The following is a 19,881-nucleotide window of genomic DNA, read 5'->3' as shown; positions in this document are numbered from 1 at the left end:
GGACCTGTATACCCTATCCTACTGCTGTTTGTCCACCAGGGGCTCAATTATAAAGGAACTTATAAAACTCCCGATGCACTGCGACTATCGGTGGTGATTTAAATAAAGTGCACAGGTGCCTGTGATAAGCCTAACTAATACCCAACAATAGAAAAGTATTCACAAATTGGTGCCAAAGAAATAGTCAATATGTACCTGCGGTGGTTAAGATAGTGTGAGCGCTCACCCGACGCGCGTTTCGGAAACGATCCTTCTTTCCTTCGTCAGGGGTAATTAGCATATTTGCACATTTAATATTATGGCATATGTAGTGGATGGTTTTTATACCTAATTTTTATACAATTTTGCTTATTTGCACATTTTGTCTGGGCAATACAATAGAGATATTGATAGATATCAGGAATTTTATATCCCTTCTCCTGCTGCTCTTTTTTGCACTAGTTACTTTGATTTGTCACAGTGTACATTCTGAGGTATTTAGTAAGCTGCCCCCCTCCTTCCCTTTTCCCACCCCCCCCTTTTTTTCACAATATTTTAAATAATATATTATTTTATTTGCACTCAGATTCTATATATATATATATATAATTTTTTTATAATAATTCATTTTATTTTTAGTTATAATTTTTACTCTTTGGTGCAGTCATATAATATTTTATATCCTGCTGGTTGGTTTTTTATACAATATTTGTGTGTGCAAGCTTTTATTTTATCTACTTTTTGTGATTTTTACTTAATTCATATATTAAATTTGATTATATGTAATCATAGGCATCCTATCAATAAAGCCTGATTCATCCTTATTCCAGCCTTGGTTGTGTCTTTCGGACTCTGTCCCATGTCACTTTACGTCGGTTGTTAAAAATTCTGGCAGATAGATTACAGAAAATAATCCCAAAATTAATTTCGCCACAACAACCTGGATTCATTCATGGGAAATCCATCACGTACAACATCAGGACAGCTCTGGGTGTCATATCTTATAGTAGAGCGCATAAACATATGAAAACTATCGTGGTCAGTCTTGACGCTGATAAGGCGTTCGATAGGGTAGAGTGGGATTATCTATACGATCTACTATCATTCAGAGAGTTTGGCCCGTGGTTTTGTGAAGCTGTTAAATCAATTTATAAACAGCCACTGTCCAGGATGTCCGTGAACAACGTATTATCTAGACCCTTTGAGATTCAGCGGGGGACACGTCAGGGCTGCCCTTTGTCTCCACTCTTGTTTAACATAGCATTAGACCCTTTCCTGAGAACACTACAGAATGAGGCGAAGTTTGAAGGGGTGAGGGTGGGAGACACAGCCATAAAAATCTCAGCCTTTGCAGATGATGTTCTTTTATTCATTTCCAACCCAGCGAAGGCAATCCCGGCCATCATGCTTATTTTAGAAAGATTTGGTAAATGCTCTGGATTCAAGGTGAACTATAGTAAATCCGAAGCCTTGGCGATTTTCAGGTCTGGGAGGCTGGGTGATCCCTCATTCCCATTCCACTGGTGTCAGGAATCTATCAAATATTGGGGATAAGGTTGCCTGCAGACCCATCTACTCTTTCTAGAGCCAACTATAAACCACTAATCTCCTCCATAATTAACCTCCTTCATTCATGGAAACACTTCACACTGTCATTTTCTGGGAGATGCCATTTAATTAAAATGATAGTATTTCCTAAATTGCTATATGCCTTTCAGACGTTGCCCCTTCTCTTGTCCCGGTCGGATCCGGGCTTGTTGAACCTAAACTTTCGAAAATTTATTTGGGGGGTCGGAGGCAGAAAACGCATAAGTCTTGCAAGATTACAGGCGACGAGACTGGAGGGTGGTATAAATTTCCCTGACTTGGGAAGATACAACTTAGCGGCTAATTTTAGATACGCAATTGACTGGATCAGGGGTATCTCTCACTTTGCAAATGTTGACTTAGAACAACAATTCTACCCACATATCTCGTTGCCTGCTTTATTACACCTGAGTGGGGAGGATCTCCCAGAGGGAGTTCGGGAGCACCCATCGCTTTGGCAAACATTGCTAATTTGGCGACACTGCAGAAAGATTTGTAAACTAAAATACAATTTGTCCCCCTACCAGTCCTTTTTGGGAAATCCTGGGTTCTTGAGGGGCTCTGCACCATCTTTTTATAAACTTTTGGCTTCCCAGGGATGTAGGCAGGTAATAGATCTTATGGATCTTAACTTTTCAATACTGTCCTTCGAAATGGCGTCACAACGCTTCCCACTATTTAGCAACCGACCGTTCCTATTTCTCCAGGCGCGCAGCTTGGCACAGAAATGTCAATCGACGGGAGGGGTGGTGGAGGGGAGGTCTAACCTAGATGGGTTTATTCAAAATACAAAATCCCATCCGGCGTCTATAAGCAACATTTACTCAATATTACGTAGAAAATGGGTGGGGGAGGGGAAACCCACCGGAGTGGCAAGATGGCTGAGGGATATGCCATGCCTGGAGGTGGGAGATCTTTTTGAGGCCACTATGGCACAAAGAAAGACTCTGCCATACAGCAGTTATACTGACATGGCACTTTTAATACTACACAGAGCCTACATTACACCTTTCCTGCAATCTAAGATGTCCCCTCACACCACTTATTTGTGCTCTAAATGCAAATCTCGCAATACTGACATATACCATCACCTTTGGAGCTGCACTCATATTCAGAGGTTGTGGGGAGAGGTACACAATGAATTGCAGAGAATGTGCGAAGTTAACTTCACGCTTACCCCACAATGGGCTATTTTTAATATTCTAGAAGAGGCATCCCACAAAATACCCAGACACATTAAAGCAACACTTATGATTTGGGCCTCGGCAACCAGGAAAAGCATTTTGCACCAGTGGTTGAGTCCAATGGTCCCTTCGCTATCTTTCATCCGCACTAAAATCCAGTTCATATTCAGGATGGAGTGGCTGGACGCACTGACTAACAGAGAGAAACAATCAGGTAGATTCTTATCCACGTGGGCAACTTTCATCCCTTCGCTTCCTCTGGAGACTAGGGAGAAGCTGAGAGTACACTTTGAAAATACTCAATGGTATCTTTTGCAGCGGATAGGTGGCAGATCGCCAATTCCATAAGACACCTCTATGGTTTCGCGCATGCAGAGTACGGGGTCCTCTGGATTTGTTTATGTGGGGAGGGGGGGGGGGAATTGGGGTTACAATATCATTCAATATTGTCATCCTTCCATATGACCTATGATGGTAATGTTTGGTTTGTATTGTATTTACAAAACTTTAATAAAAAGATTTAAAAATAAATACATAATATATTGGATCTAAAGCCCAGCTAAGTGACCATTACTACATTTACTCACATGGTCCGTGGATAGTTCTAAGGACTGGACGTCAGGACGGCTAGCACCCTCCATCCTACTAAGTCGGATGTGCTGTCAGTCGTCCGTCTTTAAGTAGTCTGTCTTACCCAGCTTCAAGGTATCTGATTCGTCCTCCTTCTGAGCTCAGCTGCGGTCAATCTTGGTGTTTGCAGGTACTCAGCTGGACTGCGCATGTGCCATCTGGAACGCATGCCGACCAGCCAATTCTCACCTGCGCCATGTTCTTCCTGGTGATCCTGAACACTCCACCAGGTACTGGCTCGGAGTGTCCCGGCCTATACGAAGCTTCAGAAGGCATGACCTGGATGACGTCACCGGCACGCCATAAGTCCAGGAAAACGCCGGCCGGTGATTCAGCCTCTCCAGCCCGCACCCGGTATTCTGAGGCGATGCATCCGGAAGTTGTCGCCGGCGTGCCTTCTGACCTGGAAGTCCTCGCCGGAGAAGCCAGCCGCCTGGAACACCGCAACAGCAGCCGCTGCCCAGAGCCCCCTGGGGAGGGATGTGACAGCCACCGGGAGCACACAGCTCGACCGGACGCTGAGGGACTTCCAGCTGTATCAGCGATGTCTGTGGAATCCACTGTCCCACCGAGACTCCACCAGCCGAGAGCCCCCTAGGGAGGGATATGGCTGCTCCCGGGAGCCTGCCGCTCGACCGGACCCTGATACCCCTCGGCACCAGGTATCTATCTCTTGAACTTCGTAGCACTCCTCTCCTGCATCTGTCCCTGATAGGGACAGGAAAAACACTGAAGGGTGGTGGTGGGGAGGGGCTATTTAACCTCTTCTGTGTTTCTGTCCCTATCAAGGATAAGAAGGACAACCTCCTGGTGGTGCTGTCAGGAGTGACGTCATGGAAACCTGTATTTAGAAATTGGCTAAATAAATACTGATAAACCCTTAATAATTTAATTTTCAAATGTTAATGAGAATACAATACATAAGCATGTCATGCCTTGAAATGTCTCAGAAGTAGCCCTGTCGCCTATAGCAACCAATTGTAAGAAAAGATGGTTGGTTTTTGTGGGCAAAGCCACCTCTCTGAGCCGACGTGCATACAAGTTACCCGTTATGGACATCATAATACAAAACCTGTATTGTGCGCTCATTAACTTTTGCATTTGAGCCCAAATCCTACAAGATTCTTCATACTCACGTCCATCATGAATAAATTCTATGTGTCCAAAGGTTCAATAATTGTAAGGCACTTCAAAAATAAACATTGTGTCTCAAAATAGTCTATTGTGGTAAATTCCCACTAGACAAGAAGCGACTCCAACTCAAAGTATAGGAATAAAAATTAATTTTTATTAAATAAATAATAAAACAATGACAAAATACAATAAAAAAAGACAGGGCCAAAAACCTCCAAAAAGGAAAGGGAAGAGCACAGCACAATACCGCCACAAAAGTATATATGGCCCAACGGAGTGTTTACCTCAAAGCTGTCCAGCACCTATTAGGCTATGAGCAATTCTGCAACTCCCTGCGCGGGAAATACACATGCAGAATTGGCATGCGTATTCCCGCTAAACACTAGTGTTTTACAAGCGTAATTAGTTTGCAGAATGCTAGCGTTTTCCAAGCGATCTGTAGCATAGCTTGGAAAACTGATTGACAGGTTGGTTACACTTGTCAAACAGAGTTTGACAAGTGTGACCAACTTTTTTACTATTGATGCTGCCTGTGCAGCATCAATAGTAAAAAGATATAATGTTAAAAATAATAAAAAAAATAAAAAAATCGTGATATTCTCACCTTCCAGCGTCCCCTGCAGCCTTCTCGCTCCTCGGGATGCTCTCGTTCCCAGTAATGCCTCGCAGCAATGACCCCAGACGACTTAGCATCACGCGAGACCGCTACGTCATCACAGGTCATTGTCGCAAGGCATTACTGGGAAAGGGAGCATCGCGAGGAGTGGGAAGGCTGCGGGGACCGCCGGAAGGTGAAAATATCATGATTTTTTATTTTAATTATTTATTTATTTTTTTTTACAGGTGTATGGTTCCCAGGGCCTGGAGGAGAGTCTCCTCCACCCTGGGTACCATCCGCACATGATCCGCTTACTTCCTGCATGGTAGGCATAGCCCCATGCGGGAAGTAAGCGGATCAATGCATTCCAAGGTGTGCGGAATCTCCGCGATTCCGCACAAAGAATGAACATGCTGCGTTTTTTTTCCAAAATGAGATTCCGCCGTGGGAAAAAAGCATGTGCACAAAAAATGAGGAATCTATTAAAAATGATGGGATGCTTATGTAAGCTTTTTTTTTTAGCATTTTTTCGAAGGAAAACGACCGAAAAAACGCTAAAAATCCTGAGTGTGTGCACATAGCCTTATAATGCACTAAATAACTACACAAATAAATAGACCATATGCTGTTTTAAAATAATAATATATGATAATTACAGTGGGGCAAAAAAGTATTTAGTCAGTCAGCAATAGTGCAAGTTCCACCACTTAAAAAGATGAGAGGCGTCTGTAATTTACATCATAGGTAGACCTCAACTATGGGAGACAAACTGAGAAAAAAAATCCAGAAAATCACATTGTCTGTTTTTTTAACATTTTATTTGCATATTATGGTGGAAAATAAGCATTTGGTCAGAGACAAACAATCAAGATTTCTGGCTCTCACAGACCTGTAACTTCTTCTTTAACCCCTTAAGCCCCGAGGGTGGTTTGCACGTTAATGACCGGGCCAATTTTTACAATTCTGACCACTGTCCCTTTATGAGGTTATAACTCTGGAACGCTTCAACGGATCTTGGCGATTCTGACATTGTTTTCTCGTGACATATTGTACTTCATTTTAGCAGTAACATTTATTCGATATAACTTGCGTTTATTTGTGAAAAAAACGGAAATTTGGCGAAAATTTTGAAAATTTCGCAATTTTCCAACTTTAAATTTTTATGCCCTTAAATCACAGAGATATGTCACGCAAAATACTTAATAAGTAACATTTCCCACATGTCTCCTTTACATCAGCACAATTTTGGAACCAAAATTTTTTTTTGTTAGGGAGTTATAAGGGTTCAAAGTTGACCAGCAATTTCTCATTTTTACAACACCATTTTATTTTAGGGACCACATCTCATTTGATGTCATTTTGAGGGGTCTATATGATAGAAAATACCCAAGTGTGACACCATTCTAAAAACTGCACCCCTCAAGGTGCTCAAAACCACATTCAAGAAGTTTATTAACCCTTCAGGGGTTTCACAGGAATTTTTGGAATGTTTAAATAAAAATGAATATTTAACTTTTTTTCACACAAAATTTATTTCAGCTCCAATTTGTTTTATTTTACCAAGGGTAACAGGATAAAATGGATGCCAAACATTGTTGTACAATCTGTACTGAGTACGCTGATACCCCATATGTGGGGGTAAACCACTGTTTGGGCGCATGGCAGAGCTCGGAAGGGAAGGAGCGCCATTTGACTTTTAAATGCAAAATTGACAGGAATTGAGATGGGACACCATGTTGCGTTTGGAGAGCCACTGATGTGCCTAAACATTGAAACCCCCCACAAGTGACACCATTTTGGAAAGTAGACACCCTAAGGAACTTATCTAGATGTGTGGTGACCACTTTGACCCACCAATTGCTTCACAGAAGTTTATAATGCAGAGCCGTAAAAATAAAAAATCATATTTTTTCACAAAAATGATCTTTTCGCCCCCAATTTTTTATTTTCCCAAGAGTAAGAGAAGAAATTGAACCTCAAAAATTGTTGGCCAATTTGTCCTGAGTACGCTGATACCCCGTATATGGGTGTAAACCATTGTTTGGGCGTATGGCAGAGCTCGGAAGGGAAGGAGCGCCATTTTACTTTTCAATGCAAAATTGACTGGAATTGAGATGGGATGCCATGTTGCGTTTGGAGAGCCCCTGATGTGCCTAAACATTGAAATCCCCACAAGTGACACCATTTTGGAAAGTAGACCCCTTAAGGAACTTATCTAGAGGTGTGGTGAGCACTTTGACCCAACAAGTGCTTCACAGAAGTTTATAATGCAGAGCCGTAAAAATAAAAAATCATATTTTTTCACAAAAATAATCTTTTCGCCACCAATTTTTTATTTTCCCAAGGGTAAGAGAAGAAATTAGACCACAAAAGTTGTTGTGCAATTTGTCCTGAGTGCGACGATACCCCATATGTGGGGGTAAACCACTGTTTGGGCGCATGGCAGAGCTCGGAAGGAAAGGAGCGCCATTTGACTTTTCAATGCAAAATTGACTGGAATTGAGATGGGACGCCATGTTGCGTTTGGAGAGCCCCTGATGTGCCTAAACATTGGAACCCCTCACAAGTGACACCATTTTGAAAAGTAGACCCCTTAAGGAACTTATCTAGATGTGTGGTGAGCACTTTGACCCAACAAGTGCTTCACAGAAGTTTATAATGCAGAGCCGTAAAAATAAAAAATCTTATTTTTTCACAAAAATGATCTTTTCGCCCCCAATTTTTTATTTTCCCAAGGGTAAGAGAAGAAATTAGACCACAAAAGTTGTTGTGCAATTTGTCCTGAGTGCGACGATACCCCATATGTGGGGGTAAACCACTTTTTGGGTGCATAGCAGAGCTCGGAAGGGAAGGAGCGCCATTTGACTTTTCAATGCAAAATTGACTGGAATTAAGATGGGACGCCATGTTGGTTTGGAGAGCCCCTGATGTGCCTAAACATTAAAAACCCCCACAAGTGACACCATTTTGGAAACTAGACCCTCTAAGGAACTTATCTAGATGTGTTTTGAGAGCTTTGAACCCCCAAGTGTTTCACTACAGTTTATAACGCAGACCCGTGAAAATAAAAATTCTTTTTTTTTTTCACAAAAATGATTTTTTAGCCCCCAGCTTTGTATTTTTACAAGGGTAACAGAATAAATTGGACCCCAAAAGTTGTTGTTCAATTTGTCCTGAGTACGCTGATACCCCATATGTGGGGGGGAACCACTGTTTGGGCTCATGGCAGAGCTCGGAAGGGAAGGAGCGCCATTTGGAATGCAGACTTAGATGGATTGGTCTGCAGGCGTCACGTTGCATTTGCAGAGCCCCTGATGTACCCAAACAGTAGAAACCACCCACAAGTGACCCCATATTGGAAACTAGACCTCCCATGGAACTTATCTAGATGTGTTGTGAAAACTTTGAACCCCCAAGTGTTTCACTACAGTTTACAACGCAGAGCCGTGAAAATAAAAATCCTTTTTTTTCCCACAAAAATGATTTTTAGCCCCCCAAATTTTTATTTTCCCAAGGATAACAAGAGAACTTGGACCCAAAAAGTTGTTGTCCAATTTGTCTCGAGTACGCTGATACCCCATATGTTGGGGTAAACCCCTGTTTGGGCGCACGGGAGAGCTCGGAAGTGAAGGAGCACTGTTTTACTTTTTCAATGCAGAATTGGCTGGAATTGAGATCGGACGCCATGTCGCGTTTGGAGAGCCCCTGATGTGTCTAAACAGTGGAAACCCCCCAATTATAAATGAAACCCTAATCCAAACGCACCACTAACCCTAATCCCAACTGTAACCCTAACCACACACCTAACCCAGACACACCCCTAATTCTAATCCCAACCCTAATCCCAACCGTAAATGTAATCCAAACCCTAACCCTAGCCGGAAAATGGAAATAAATACATTTTTTTAAATTTTATTATTTTTCCCTAAGGCTAGGTTCACATTGCGTTAGGGAAATCCGTTTAGCACTAGCGGATTGCGCTAACACAATGTCTTTTTAGGTGTCGTGTTTAGTGGTCGCGTTAACGTCCCCGCTCTGGAAGATCGGGGATTGGACCTCGGGCGCGCCGCGGACGCTGCAAGCAGCGTCTGAGGCGCGCCACAGAAGAATGGCACCTTGCTAGCGCGAGCCGAAAATGGCACGCTCTAGCGATGTGCTACACCTGAAAATCACATTGCTGTCAATGGTTGTGCTAACGGACCCGTTGCACGGCGTTAATTGTGACATTTTCGCCGTGCAACGCTGTCCGTTAGCGTTAACCCATTAACGCAATGTGAACCTAGCCTAACTAAGGGGGTGATGAAGGGGGGTTTGATTTACTTTTATAGCGAGTTTTTTAGCGGATTTTTATGATTGGCAGCCGTCACACACTAAAAGACGCTTTTTATAGCAAAAAAGTTTTTGCGTCTCCACATTTTGAGACCTATAATTTTTCCATATTTTGGTCCACAGAGTCATGTGAGGTCTTGTTTTTTGCGGGACGAGTTGACGTTTTTATCGGTTACATTTTCGGACACGTGACAGTTTTTGATCGCTTTTTATTCCGATTTTTTTGTGAGGCAGAATGACCAAAAACCAGCTATTCATGAATTTCTTTTGGGGGAGGCGTTTATACCGTTCCGCGTTTGGTAAAATTGATGAAGCAGTTTTATTCTTCGGGTCAGTACGATTACAGCGACACCTCATTTATATCATTTTTTTATGTTTTGGCGCTTTTATACGATAAAAGCTATTTTATAGAAAAAATAATTATTTTGGCATCGCTTTATTCAGAGGACTATAACTTTTTTATTTTTTTGGTTATGATGCTATATGGCGGCTCGTTTTTTGCGGGACATGATGACGTTTTCAGAGGTAACATGGTTATTTATATCCGTCTTTTTGATCGCGTGTTATTCCACTCTTTGTTCAGCGTTATGATAATAAAGCGTTGTTTTTTGGCTCGTTTTTTTTTTTTTTTTTCTTACGGTGTTCACTGAAGGGGTTAACTAGTGGGCCAGTTTTATAGGTCGGGTCGTTACGGACGCGGCGATACTAAATATGTGTACTTTTATTGTTTTTTTGTTTTTTTTTATGTAAAGAAATGTATTTATGGGAATAATATTTTTTTTTTTCTGCTTTATTTAGGAATTTTTTTTTTATTTTTTTTTTTACAAGTGTGGAAATTTTTTTTTTTACTTTTTCACTTTGTCCCAGGGGGGGACATCACAGATCACCGATCTGACAGTGTGCACAGCACTCTATCAGATCGGTGATCTGACATACAGCCGGGCAGGATTAGAGCTGCAGCTGCAGCCTGATCCTGACCCGGAAGTGCTCCCTGCAGGACCCGGATGCAGCCCGGCGGCCATTTTGGATCCGGGGACTGCAGGGAGAAGACGCTCGGTACACGGTGAGCACATCACCGTGTACCGATCGTCTCAGGGAAGCCCGCAGGGAGCCCCCTCCCTGCGCGATGCTTCCCTGCACCGCCGGCACACCGCGATCATCTTTGATCGCGGTGTGCCGGGGGTTAATGTGCCGGGAGCGGTCCGTGACCGCTCCTGGCACATAGTGCCGGATGTCAGCTGCGATAGGCAGCTGACACCCGGCCGCGATCGGCCGCGCTCCCCCCGTGAGCGCGGCCGATCGCATATGACGTACTATCCCGTCCATGGGAATTAAGTCCCAGGTCACCTGGACGGGATAGTACGTCATATGGGATTAAGGGGTTAAGAATCTCCTCTTTCCTCCACTCATTACCTGTAGTAATGGCACCTGTTTAAACTTGTTATCAGTATAAAAAGACACCTGTGCACACCCTCAAACAGTCTGACTCCAAACTCCACTATGGTGAAGACCAAAGAGCTGTCAAAGGACACCAGAAACAAAATTGTAGCCCTGCACCAGGCTGGGAAGACTGAATCTGCAATAGCCAACCAGCTTGGAGTGAAGAAATCAACAGTGGGAGCAATAATTAGAAAATGGAAGACATACAAGACCACTGATAATCTCCCTCGATCTGGGGCTCCACGGAACTTGCACTATTGCTGACTGACTAAATACTTTTTTGCCCCACTGTATATCTTGAAGCAATTATATAATGAAGATCTATTATAAATGGAGTTATTATAGGACATGGAAAGTGCCAGGGAACTGGATATGCAAATGCACTATAGCCTATCCTTCCCCAGTAGAAAGCGGTCTCCTTTAAAACCATACCCTTGCTACAATGTCACTATGTGTAGCTGATGATGCCATACACAGAAGTTGTTTTTTTCCTGGGTAGCGGTGATAAAGTGAATCCTGTGGCTGGTTATGCTGAGCTAGGGACAGTTTGGCAGAGCTCTGCTTCCCACAACACCCGACAGGCGCCGTTTCGCTGCTCGCTTCTTCTTTTTGGCCCTGTCTTTTTTAATTGTATTTTTCATTTTTTATTATTTATTTAATAAAAAATAATTTTTATTCTTATACTTTGGAGTTGGAATTGCTTCTTGTCTGGTGGGAATTTACCACAATAGACTACCGTATTTTGATATATCCATCATGGTTGACCTGAAAGGGTTTCAGATGTTTTCTATAGGCTAATGAAAAAGATTAAAAATATTGCTTACTATTCCAAACCAGCACATTGTTAATGGTTGGTCTGCACATACACATTGTCATTACTGACATCAATATATAAAAATGTCAATATCAACATTTTCTCGTTTGTTTACTCACTTACGGTAGTTTATTTTTAGCAAATAAATGGTATTAATGCCTCTATTTTTAAAGCTTTCCTAATCTGCAGCATTTTTTCTGACACTGGCCTAAAACTACAGATAAGATGTCCCATACAGACATTTGCCCCCATATAATGCTGCACATGGCCACATAACATGCTCCATAAACATATTTGGCCCAAAAACTGTTGCTGCGATTAAAAAAATAAAAAAATTACATACTCATCTTTCCCGTTCCACCGCTGACCGCCGCTGTGTCTTCCGCGTCCTCTGCACCGACGTTCAGGAAGAGGGCGGCGCGCACTAATCGCGTCACCGCGCCTTCTGACCTGAGCGTCACTGCAGAGGACGCGGAAGACACAGCGGCGCCGCCGGTGGCACGAGGAGCAGGTGAGTATCGCGCACTGCCCCCCATCATACTTACCTGCTCCTAGCGCCGTCGCTGCAGGTCTGTTCCCCGGCGCTGCATTTTCTTCCTGCAGTGAACGGTCACCATTACCGCTCATTACAGTAATGAATATGCGGCTCCCCCTCTATGGGAGGTGGAGCCGCATATTCATTACTGTAATGAGCGGTACCATGTGACCGCTCAGTACAGGAAGAAACTGCAGCGCTGGAAGAAGCAGGGACCTGCAGGGACTGCGCCGGGAGTAGGTAAGTATAATTACACAGCCCCGGCTCCCCCTCCCCTGCCGACCCCTGGGTATGACTCGAGTATAAGCCGAGAGGGGGACTTTCAGCCCAAAAAAGTGGGCTGAAAATCTCGGCTTATACTCGAGTATATATGGTACATATTTACACACATATTTTCAAAGTAAATATATATTTCTAAACGTGCTATTGACATGAAATTCTCACCAGATGTGGGTAACAAACCATCCAATTCACACAGGGAAAGAAATCAAACCTTAGATGTCCATAACTTATTTTTTTGTGTAATAATGAGAAATAACAGGTAAAGTATTGAGAGGTGCAAAAAGCCATGGAAAGTCATGACACCTGCTGAAATCTATAAGTAAGCAGAAAGCAATCCTGCCACTTAGTGAAAAATATCAGCTGATTCAACTGATGCCCTATAAAAAGGTGTCTCATCACTGAAGTGCCACACAAGAAACATCTCATGATGGGGAAAACCAGTGAGCTGTCTCAAGACCTTTACAACCTTATTGTTGCAATGGCATTGGTTGCAGAAGAATGTGTAAACTAATGAAGGTTACAGTGAGCACTGTTGGGGTCATAATCCATAAGAGTAAAGAACATTATTTCACCATAAACTGGCCATAACAGGTGCTCCTGCAAAATTTCATACAGGGGTGTGAAAAGAATTATCAGAAAGGATATCCAAGAGCCAAGGACCACATGTGGAGAGCTACAGAAAGACCTGGAATCAGCAGGTAGAATTGTTTCAAAGAAAACTATAAGTAATGCACTCAACCTCCATTGCCTGTATGCTCGCTCTCCATGCTCCACTCCATTGCTGAATAAAAAGCATGTTCAAGCATGTTTAAAGTTTGTTCTGCAACATTTAGACAAGCCTGTGAAATACTGGGAGAATATTGTCTGGTCAGATGAAAAAAAAATTGAACTCTTTGGGTGCCATAATACACACCATGTTTGGAGGCCAAAAGGCAATGAATGTCACCCCCAAAACACCATACTAATAGTGAAGTTTGGAGGTGGTAACATCATGGTGTGGGGATGTTTATCAGCATACGGCACTGGCAACCTTTATGTTATTGAAGGAAGGATGAATGGACAAATGTACTGAGACATTCTTTATAAAAATCTGCCATCTACAAGGATTATGAAGACAAAACAAGGGGTAACATTTCAGCAAGACAATGATCCCAAACACACAGCCAAGGAAGCTCTCAGCTTCTGTATGACGTATTAATTAAATTTCTGTAAGTGTGTGCAATGTGTGTCATTTCTCATTATTACACATAATTTATGGACATCTATTGTTTGATTTCTTAGCCTGTGCAGATTGGATGGTTTGTTATTGACATCTGGTGAGAATCTCAGGTCAATAGCACTTTTAGAAATATATTTACTTAGAAAATTGGTGACCTGATCAATACCGCATATAGTCATGCATAAGCCGAGTTTTTTAGCACATTTTTTGTGGTGAAAACGCCCCCCTCGGCTTATACACGAGTCATTGTCCCAGAAAGATGGCAGGGGAGCAGCGGGTCACAGAGGCAGGAGCTGGTGGCTGCGGCTAAAGCCTGTGCCTGCTGCTAAAGAGAAATTAATATTCACTGCGCTGGCCGTGAATATTCATTTCTCTTATAGCATGCAGTTACAGCCGCAGCTTCCAGCACACATCATACTTACCTTCCTGCGCGCCCTCGCTGCATCTCGTTCTGGTCGGCGCCAGCAGCTCTTCCTGCCAAGCAATCACGTGTCCCACCACTCATTAAGGTAATGAATATTCACTCCACGCCTATGGGGGTGGAGAGAGGTGAATATGCATTACCTTAATGAGTGGTGACACGTGATCGCTCGGCCATAAGAGCTGCCAGCGCCGCAAAGAGATGCAGTGAGGGCACGCAGGGAAGGTAAGTAGGATGTGTTTTTGTTTTTATAGGAACCATGGATACAGGGATAGGAGATAAGGAACCATGCTTACAAGGACGGGGATAAAGAGTCATGCATACAGGGACGGGGAGGCATGCATACCAGGATAGGGATGAAGGGACAATGCATACCTGGTCTATACTCAAGTCAATAAGTTTTCCCAGTTTTTCATGGCAAATTTAGGTGCCTGGGCTTATACTTGGGTCAGCTTATACTCGAGTATATACTGTATCTCACTCACCCGCTATATACAAACACACTCTCCAATGCTAAAACTACTCAGGTTTTGAAGCTGTCACCACCGGTCTCTTCTAGCTGCAGTGATAATGTCCTGTAACAGGTGACTAACCGCTGCAGCCAATCACAAGTTGCAGGAGGTGAATGTTTTGCAATGTAAAGGGTGAGCTGTGTGGATTATCCACGGCTACTTTACTTGGCTACAGCATTTCCAATGCATTAAGTCCACAGTGCAAATACACCTGGGAACATTCCCAAAAACAACTTTGCAGATGGTTTTGATTAAAAAGATTTAAAAAAAAAAATACATACCGATTTGCACACAGGTTTTATAGAAACCGTTTTAACGCCACAGCTCCAGATGGGCAGTGTTTGTGGCCCAGTAGGTGAATGTTCAGCAGATCACAGATCCGCCCACCATAAGGACCCATTGTAAAGTCTACACTTTTGCAGTGACCTTCTGTAAACTAAATCGCCGTCTGCGTCGCTTTCCTATACAGTGAATTATACAGTATGAAGATGCAATCCGGCCAGACAGATGATAATAGAGCACCCTTTTGGCCTATGGTAACATTACAGCACTCAGTTTATATTTTTGGCTAAGTTCTCAAGCATAGTGTGCACTTAACCTTACAAACAGTATTTGCTGTCTCCATAAGTCTGCTCCATTCACACAGGGGACTGTGGGGCTCCTGTTCTTGGGGCTTACCCCCAGGATCATACATTTATCACCTATACACAGGACAGGCGTTTAGTGGGATATTCACAGTCGGAGCGGTCACTGCGATCCAAACACAGTACATGCTCCATAGACTTGTGGGGCCGGCCCGACAGCCAGTAATCTGGAGGCAACACCTGGCTCTCACCACCACTACAAGCCCTATAGAGCCACTTGTTCTGTCCAGTGGATCTGACCATGTTCTGGTATCACATCTGTCGGGGTACCATACACCCATCTGAACGAGCTCTTTGTTACACCCTAACACACACATTCTACTGAGATGCGCAGAAATTGTACTGTGCCATACAACAAGTTTCTCACGTGGGACCCCAGCCCAAGGCTTGGGCCACTCGGTGCCACTGATACATGGTGGCGCTACATATCTGAAGGGGTCACATCGTAACACCTACTACACTACCCCTACAAGCACGTCACTGACAATCAGACTAGGTTGAATTTTTTGTGCATTTGCCGTTGGGGCAGCGTAGGTGTCGCAATGTGACCCCTTCAATTATGTAGCGCCACCATGTATCAATGACACCAAGTCAACTTCAGGTGTGCGACAAAGTCACTGTGTAGCCCTAGCCTTATGGTGGTGCTCCATACGTCGCCGTGTAGCACTAGCCTTATGGTGGTGCTCCATACGTCGCCGTGTAGCACTAGCCTTATGGTGGTGCTCCATACGTCGCCGTGTAGCACTAGCCTTATGGTGGTGCTCCATACGTCGCCGTGTAGCACTAGCCTTATGGTGGTGCTCCATACGTCGCCGTGTAGCACTAGCCTTATGATGGTGCTCCGTACATCGCCGTGTAGCACTAGCCTTATGGTGGTGCTCCATACGTCGCCGTGTAGCACTAGCCTTATGGTGGTGCTCCATACGTCGCCGTGTAGCACTAGCCTTATGGTGGTGCTCCATACGTCGCCGTGTAGCACTAGCCTTATGGTGGTGCTCCATACGTCGCCGTGTAGCCCTAGCCTTATGGTGGTGCTCCATACGTCGCCGTGTAGCCCTAGCCTTATGATGGTGTTCCGTACGTCGCCGTGTAGCACTAGCCTTACGATGGTGCTCCATACATTGCCGTGTAGCACTAGCCTTATGGTGGTGCTCCATATGTCGCCGTGTAGCCCTAGCCTTACGATGGTGCTCCGTACGTCGCCGTGTAGCACTAGCCTTACGATGGTGCTCCATACATTGCCGTGTAGCACTAGCCTTATGGTGGTGCTCCATACGTTGCCGTGTAGCCCTAGCCTTATGGTGGTGCTCCATACGTTGCCGTGTAGCCCTAGCCTTATGGTGATGCTCCATACATCGCCGTGTAGCCCTAGCCATATGGTGGTGCTCTGTACATTGCCGTGTAGCCCTAGCCTTATGATGGTGCTCCGTACGTCGCCGTGTAGCCCTAGCCTTATGATGGTGCTCCGTACGTCGCCGTGTAGCACTAGCCTTATGGTGATGCTCCATACATCGCCGTGTAGCCCTAGCCTTATGATGGTGCTCCGTACGTCGCCGTGTAGCACTAGCCTTATGGTGATGCTCCATACATCGCCGTGTAGCCCTAGCCTTATGATGGTGCTCCGTACGTCGCTGTGTAGCATTAGCCTTATGGTGGTGCTCCATACGTCGCTAGCTGAATATCTTCGATTAAGTCCATAATATGACATGATATATTGGAGGCATAGCAGAACACAATAGGGTGCCATACCCCCTAATATGGGTCCTGTTCCAAGGCCTGAGGCTGCGTTCACAAGCAATGGTCACACTGTGCCCACCAAGGGGCCCATCAGACTGGCCATGTGGCAAGAAAAAAAAACATGTATTTCCTTGCGAAACTAAAGAAATTGTGTAAAGAGCAGGTATGAGAGAGGGGTCTGGGCACCGTATGCCCACTACCCGTATACGCAGCCTCAGATATGCGGACCACCACTGACGCGACCTCCCCCTTACCTGAACCTCTCCTGGCCGGCTGTGTCCCAGATCTGCAACTTGATTCTCTTGCCTGGTTCGATCTCCACCAGCCGTGAAAAAAAATCCACTCCCACGGTGGGGTCAGACACCTGGGCAAAGCGGCCTTCTGTGAACCTCCGGATCAGACACGACTTCCCCACCGTGGAGTCCCCAATCACGATCAGACGGAATTGGTACAACCAGATTGCTTCCATGATTGGCGGCCGGACAGCGGCTTGCTCCAGATGAAAGAGTTACAGAGGTCCTTGTGTCAGTCTGAGCCTTACTCCGAGGGTCCCCTGGGCCCCTCACTGCACTGGACGGGGGGCACCTTACATGCAGGACCTTTATGGCTCCTGACACTGAGAAGGGGCCTCAGGAACCAGACGACAAACCCCTGCGATCTGACGGAGCTCCGGCCTGGGTGCAGCGGCGGCCTCCGCCTCCAGGGGGCGATGCAGCCAGGTGTCAGGTGAGCGGAGGGCAGGGATCAGTGGAGGTGTGTGATCGGCGCAGCCGTGATGGAAGGGCAGGCGGCAGACATCTTGCCGCTGAGGAGTATTATGCACAGGCCTGGGCTGGCGGGGCGGTGATCGCCGGCATATGAGGGGTTACCGCGGCGGGCGCGCACATTGCACGGTGGCGGCTGCAGGGCGGTGCACCGGACAATGCAGCGGAGCCGGGCACCTACCTCGGAGTGATGGCCGCCGGGATCAGCACATGCACCGGCCGCGGAATATCAGCTGAGGAGAACGCAGCAACTAACGGCCGAGGCTGGCGATGGCGGTGCCCGGGAGACAATGCAGGCCGGGCCGCGGAGTGATGGAGAGCTGCTGCCCGCACCGAGCTGATGAAATGGCAGCAGCATCAGCACCAAGCACTCTGACTCATCATTGGCATCAGCAGCTGCCGTAATCACCGCACTACGCGGGCAGCCGGCCCGGCCTCTACCGTACTGCTCCGAGCAGCCGCGCCCTCTGCCACTCAGTCCGGCGCTCTCAGCCAATCAGCGCGGAGATAACTGAAGGCTAATGACAGATCATCATAGTACACGGCAGCCATTATTCCAGAGTCTCCCCTAGAGGCAGGAGCCCCCTGGTGTATGATACATGACAGGACCCCTTACAGGGGCCCATACAGAGTCTCCCCTAGAGGCAGGAGCCCCCAGGTGTCTGATACATGACAGGACCGCCTTACAGGGCCCATACAGAGTCTCCCCTAGAGGCAGGAGCCCCCAGGTGTCTGATACATGACAGGACCGCCTTACAGGGCCCATACAGAGTCTCCCCTAGAGGCAGGAGCCCCCAGGTGTCTGATACATGACAGGACCCCTTACAGGGGCCAATACAGAGTCTCCCCTACAGGCAGGAGCCCCCAGGTGTCTGATACAGGACAGGACATCCTTACAGGGGCCCATACAGAGTCTCCCCTAGAGGCAGGAGCCCCCAGGTGTCTGATACATGACAGGACCCCCTTACAGGGCCCATACAGAGTCTCCCATAGAGGCAGGAGCCCCCATGTGTCTGATACATGACAGGACATCCTTACAGGGCCCATACAGAGTCTCCCCTGCAGGCAGGAGCCCCCAGGTGTCTGATACATGACAGGACCGCCTTACAGGGGCCCATACAGAGTCTCCCCTACAGGCAGGAGCCCCCAGGTGTCTGATACATGACAGGACCGCCTTACAGGGGCCCATACAGAGTCTCCCCTAGAGGCAAGAGCCCTCAGGTGTCTGATACATGACAGGACCGCCTTACAGGGCCCATATAGAATCTCCCATAGAGGCAGGAGCCCCTAGGTGTCTGATACATGACAGAACCCCCTTACAGGGCCCATACAGAGTCTCCCATAGAGGCAGGAGCCCCCATGTGTCTGATACATGACAGGACATCCTTACAGGGGCCCATATAGAGTCTCCCCTACAGGCAGGAGCCCCCATGTGTCTGATACATGACAGGACATCCTTACAGGGCCCATACAGAGTCTCCCCTACAGGCAGGAGCCCCCAGGTGTCTGATACATGACAGGACATCCTTACAGGGCCCATACAGAGTCTCCCCTGCAGGCAGAAGCCCCCAGGTGTCTGATACATGACAGGACCGCCTTACAGGGGCCCATACAGAGTCTCCCCTACAGGCAGGAGCCCCCAGGTGTCTGATACATGACAGGACCGCCTTACAGGGGCCCATACAGAGTCTCCCCTAGAGGCAAGAGCCCTCAGGTGTCTGATACATGACAGGACCGCCTTACAGGGCCCATATAGAATCTCCCATAGAGGCAGGAGCCCCTAGGTGTCTGATACATGACAGAACCCCCTTACAGGGCCCATACAGAGTCTCTCCTTGAGGCAGGTGCATCCAGGTGTCTGATACATGACAGGACCCTCTTACAGGGGCCCATACAGAGTCTTCCATAGAGGCAGAAGCCCCTAGGTGTATGATACATGACAGGACCCCCTTACAGGGGCCCATACAGAGTCTCCCCTAGAGGCAGGAGCCCCCAGGTGTCTGATACATGACAGGACCACCTTACAGTGGCCCATACAGAGTCTCCCCTACAGGCAGGAGCCCCCAGGTGTC

General features: G+C 46.1%; 1 protein-coding gene across 1 annotated transcript in view; it reads right to left on the bottom strand.

Annotated features, from left to right (window-relative positions):
- RAB39B (RAB39B, member RAS oncogene family) overlaps positions 1-18,232 on the bottom strand; it is a 39,141-nt gene extending 20,909 nt beyond the window's left edge. Inside the window, exon 1 of the mRNA XM_069747152.1 lies at positions 17,300-18,232. Coding sequence (XP_069603253.1) covers positions 17,300-17,514 — 215 coding nt within the window. The 5' untranslated portion in view covers positions 17,515-18,232. The remainder of the gene's footprint in view (positions 1-17,299) is intronic.
- Between the last annotated feature and the right edge of the window lie 1,649 nt (positions 18,233-19,881).

The sequence above is a fragment of the Ranitomeya imitator genome, chromosome 2, assembly GCF_032444005.1.
Source record: "Ranitomeya imitator isolate aRanImi1 chromosome 2, aRanImi1.pri, whole genome shotgun sequence".
Classification (NCBI taxonomy): domain Eukaryota; kingdom Metazoa; phylum Chordata; class Amphibia; order Anura; family Dendrobatidae; genus Ranitomeya; species Ranitomeya imitator.
Note: the sequence above shows the minus strand (reverse complement) of the source record. Positions and strands in the feature narration are given on the sequence as shown.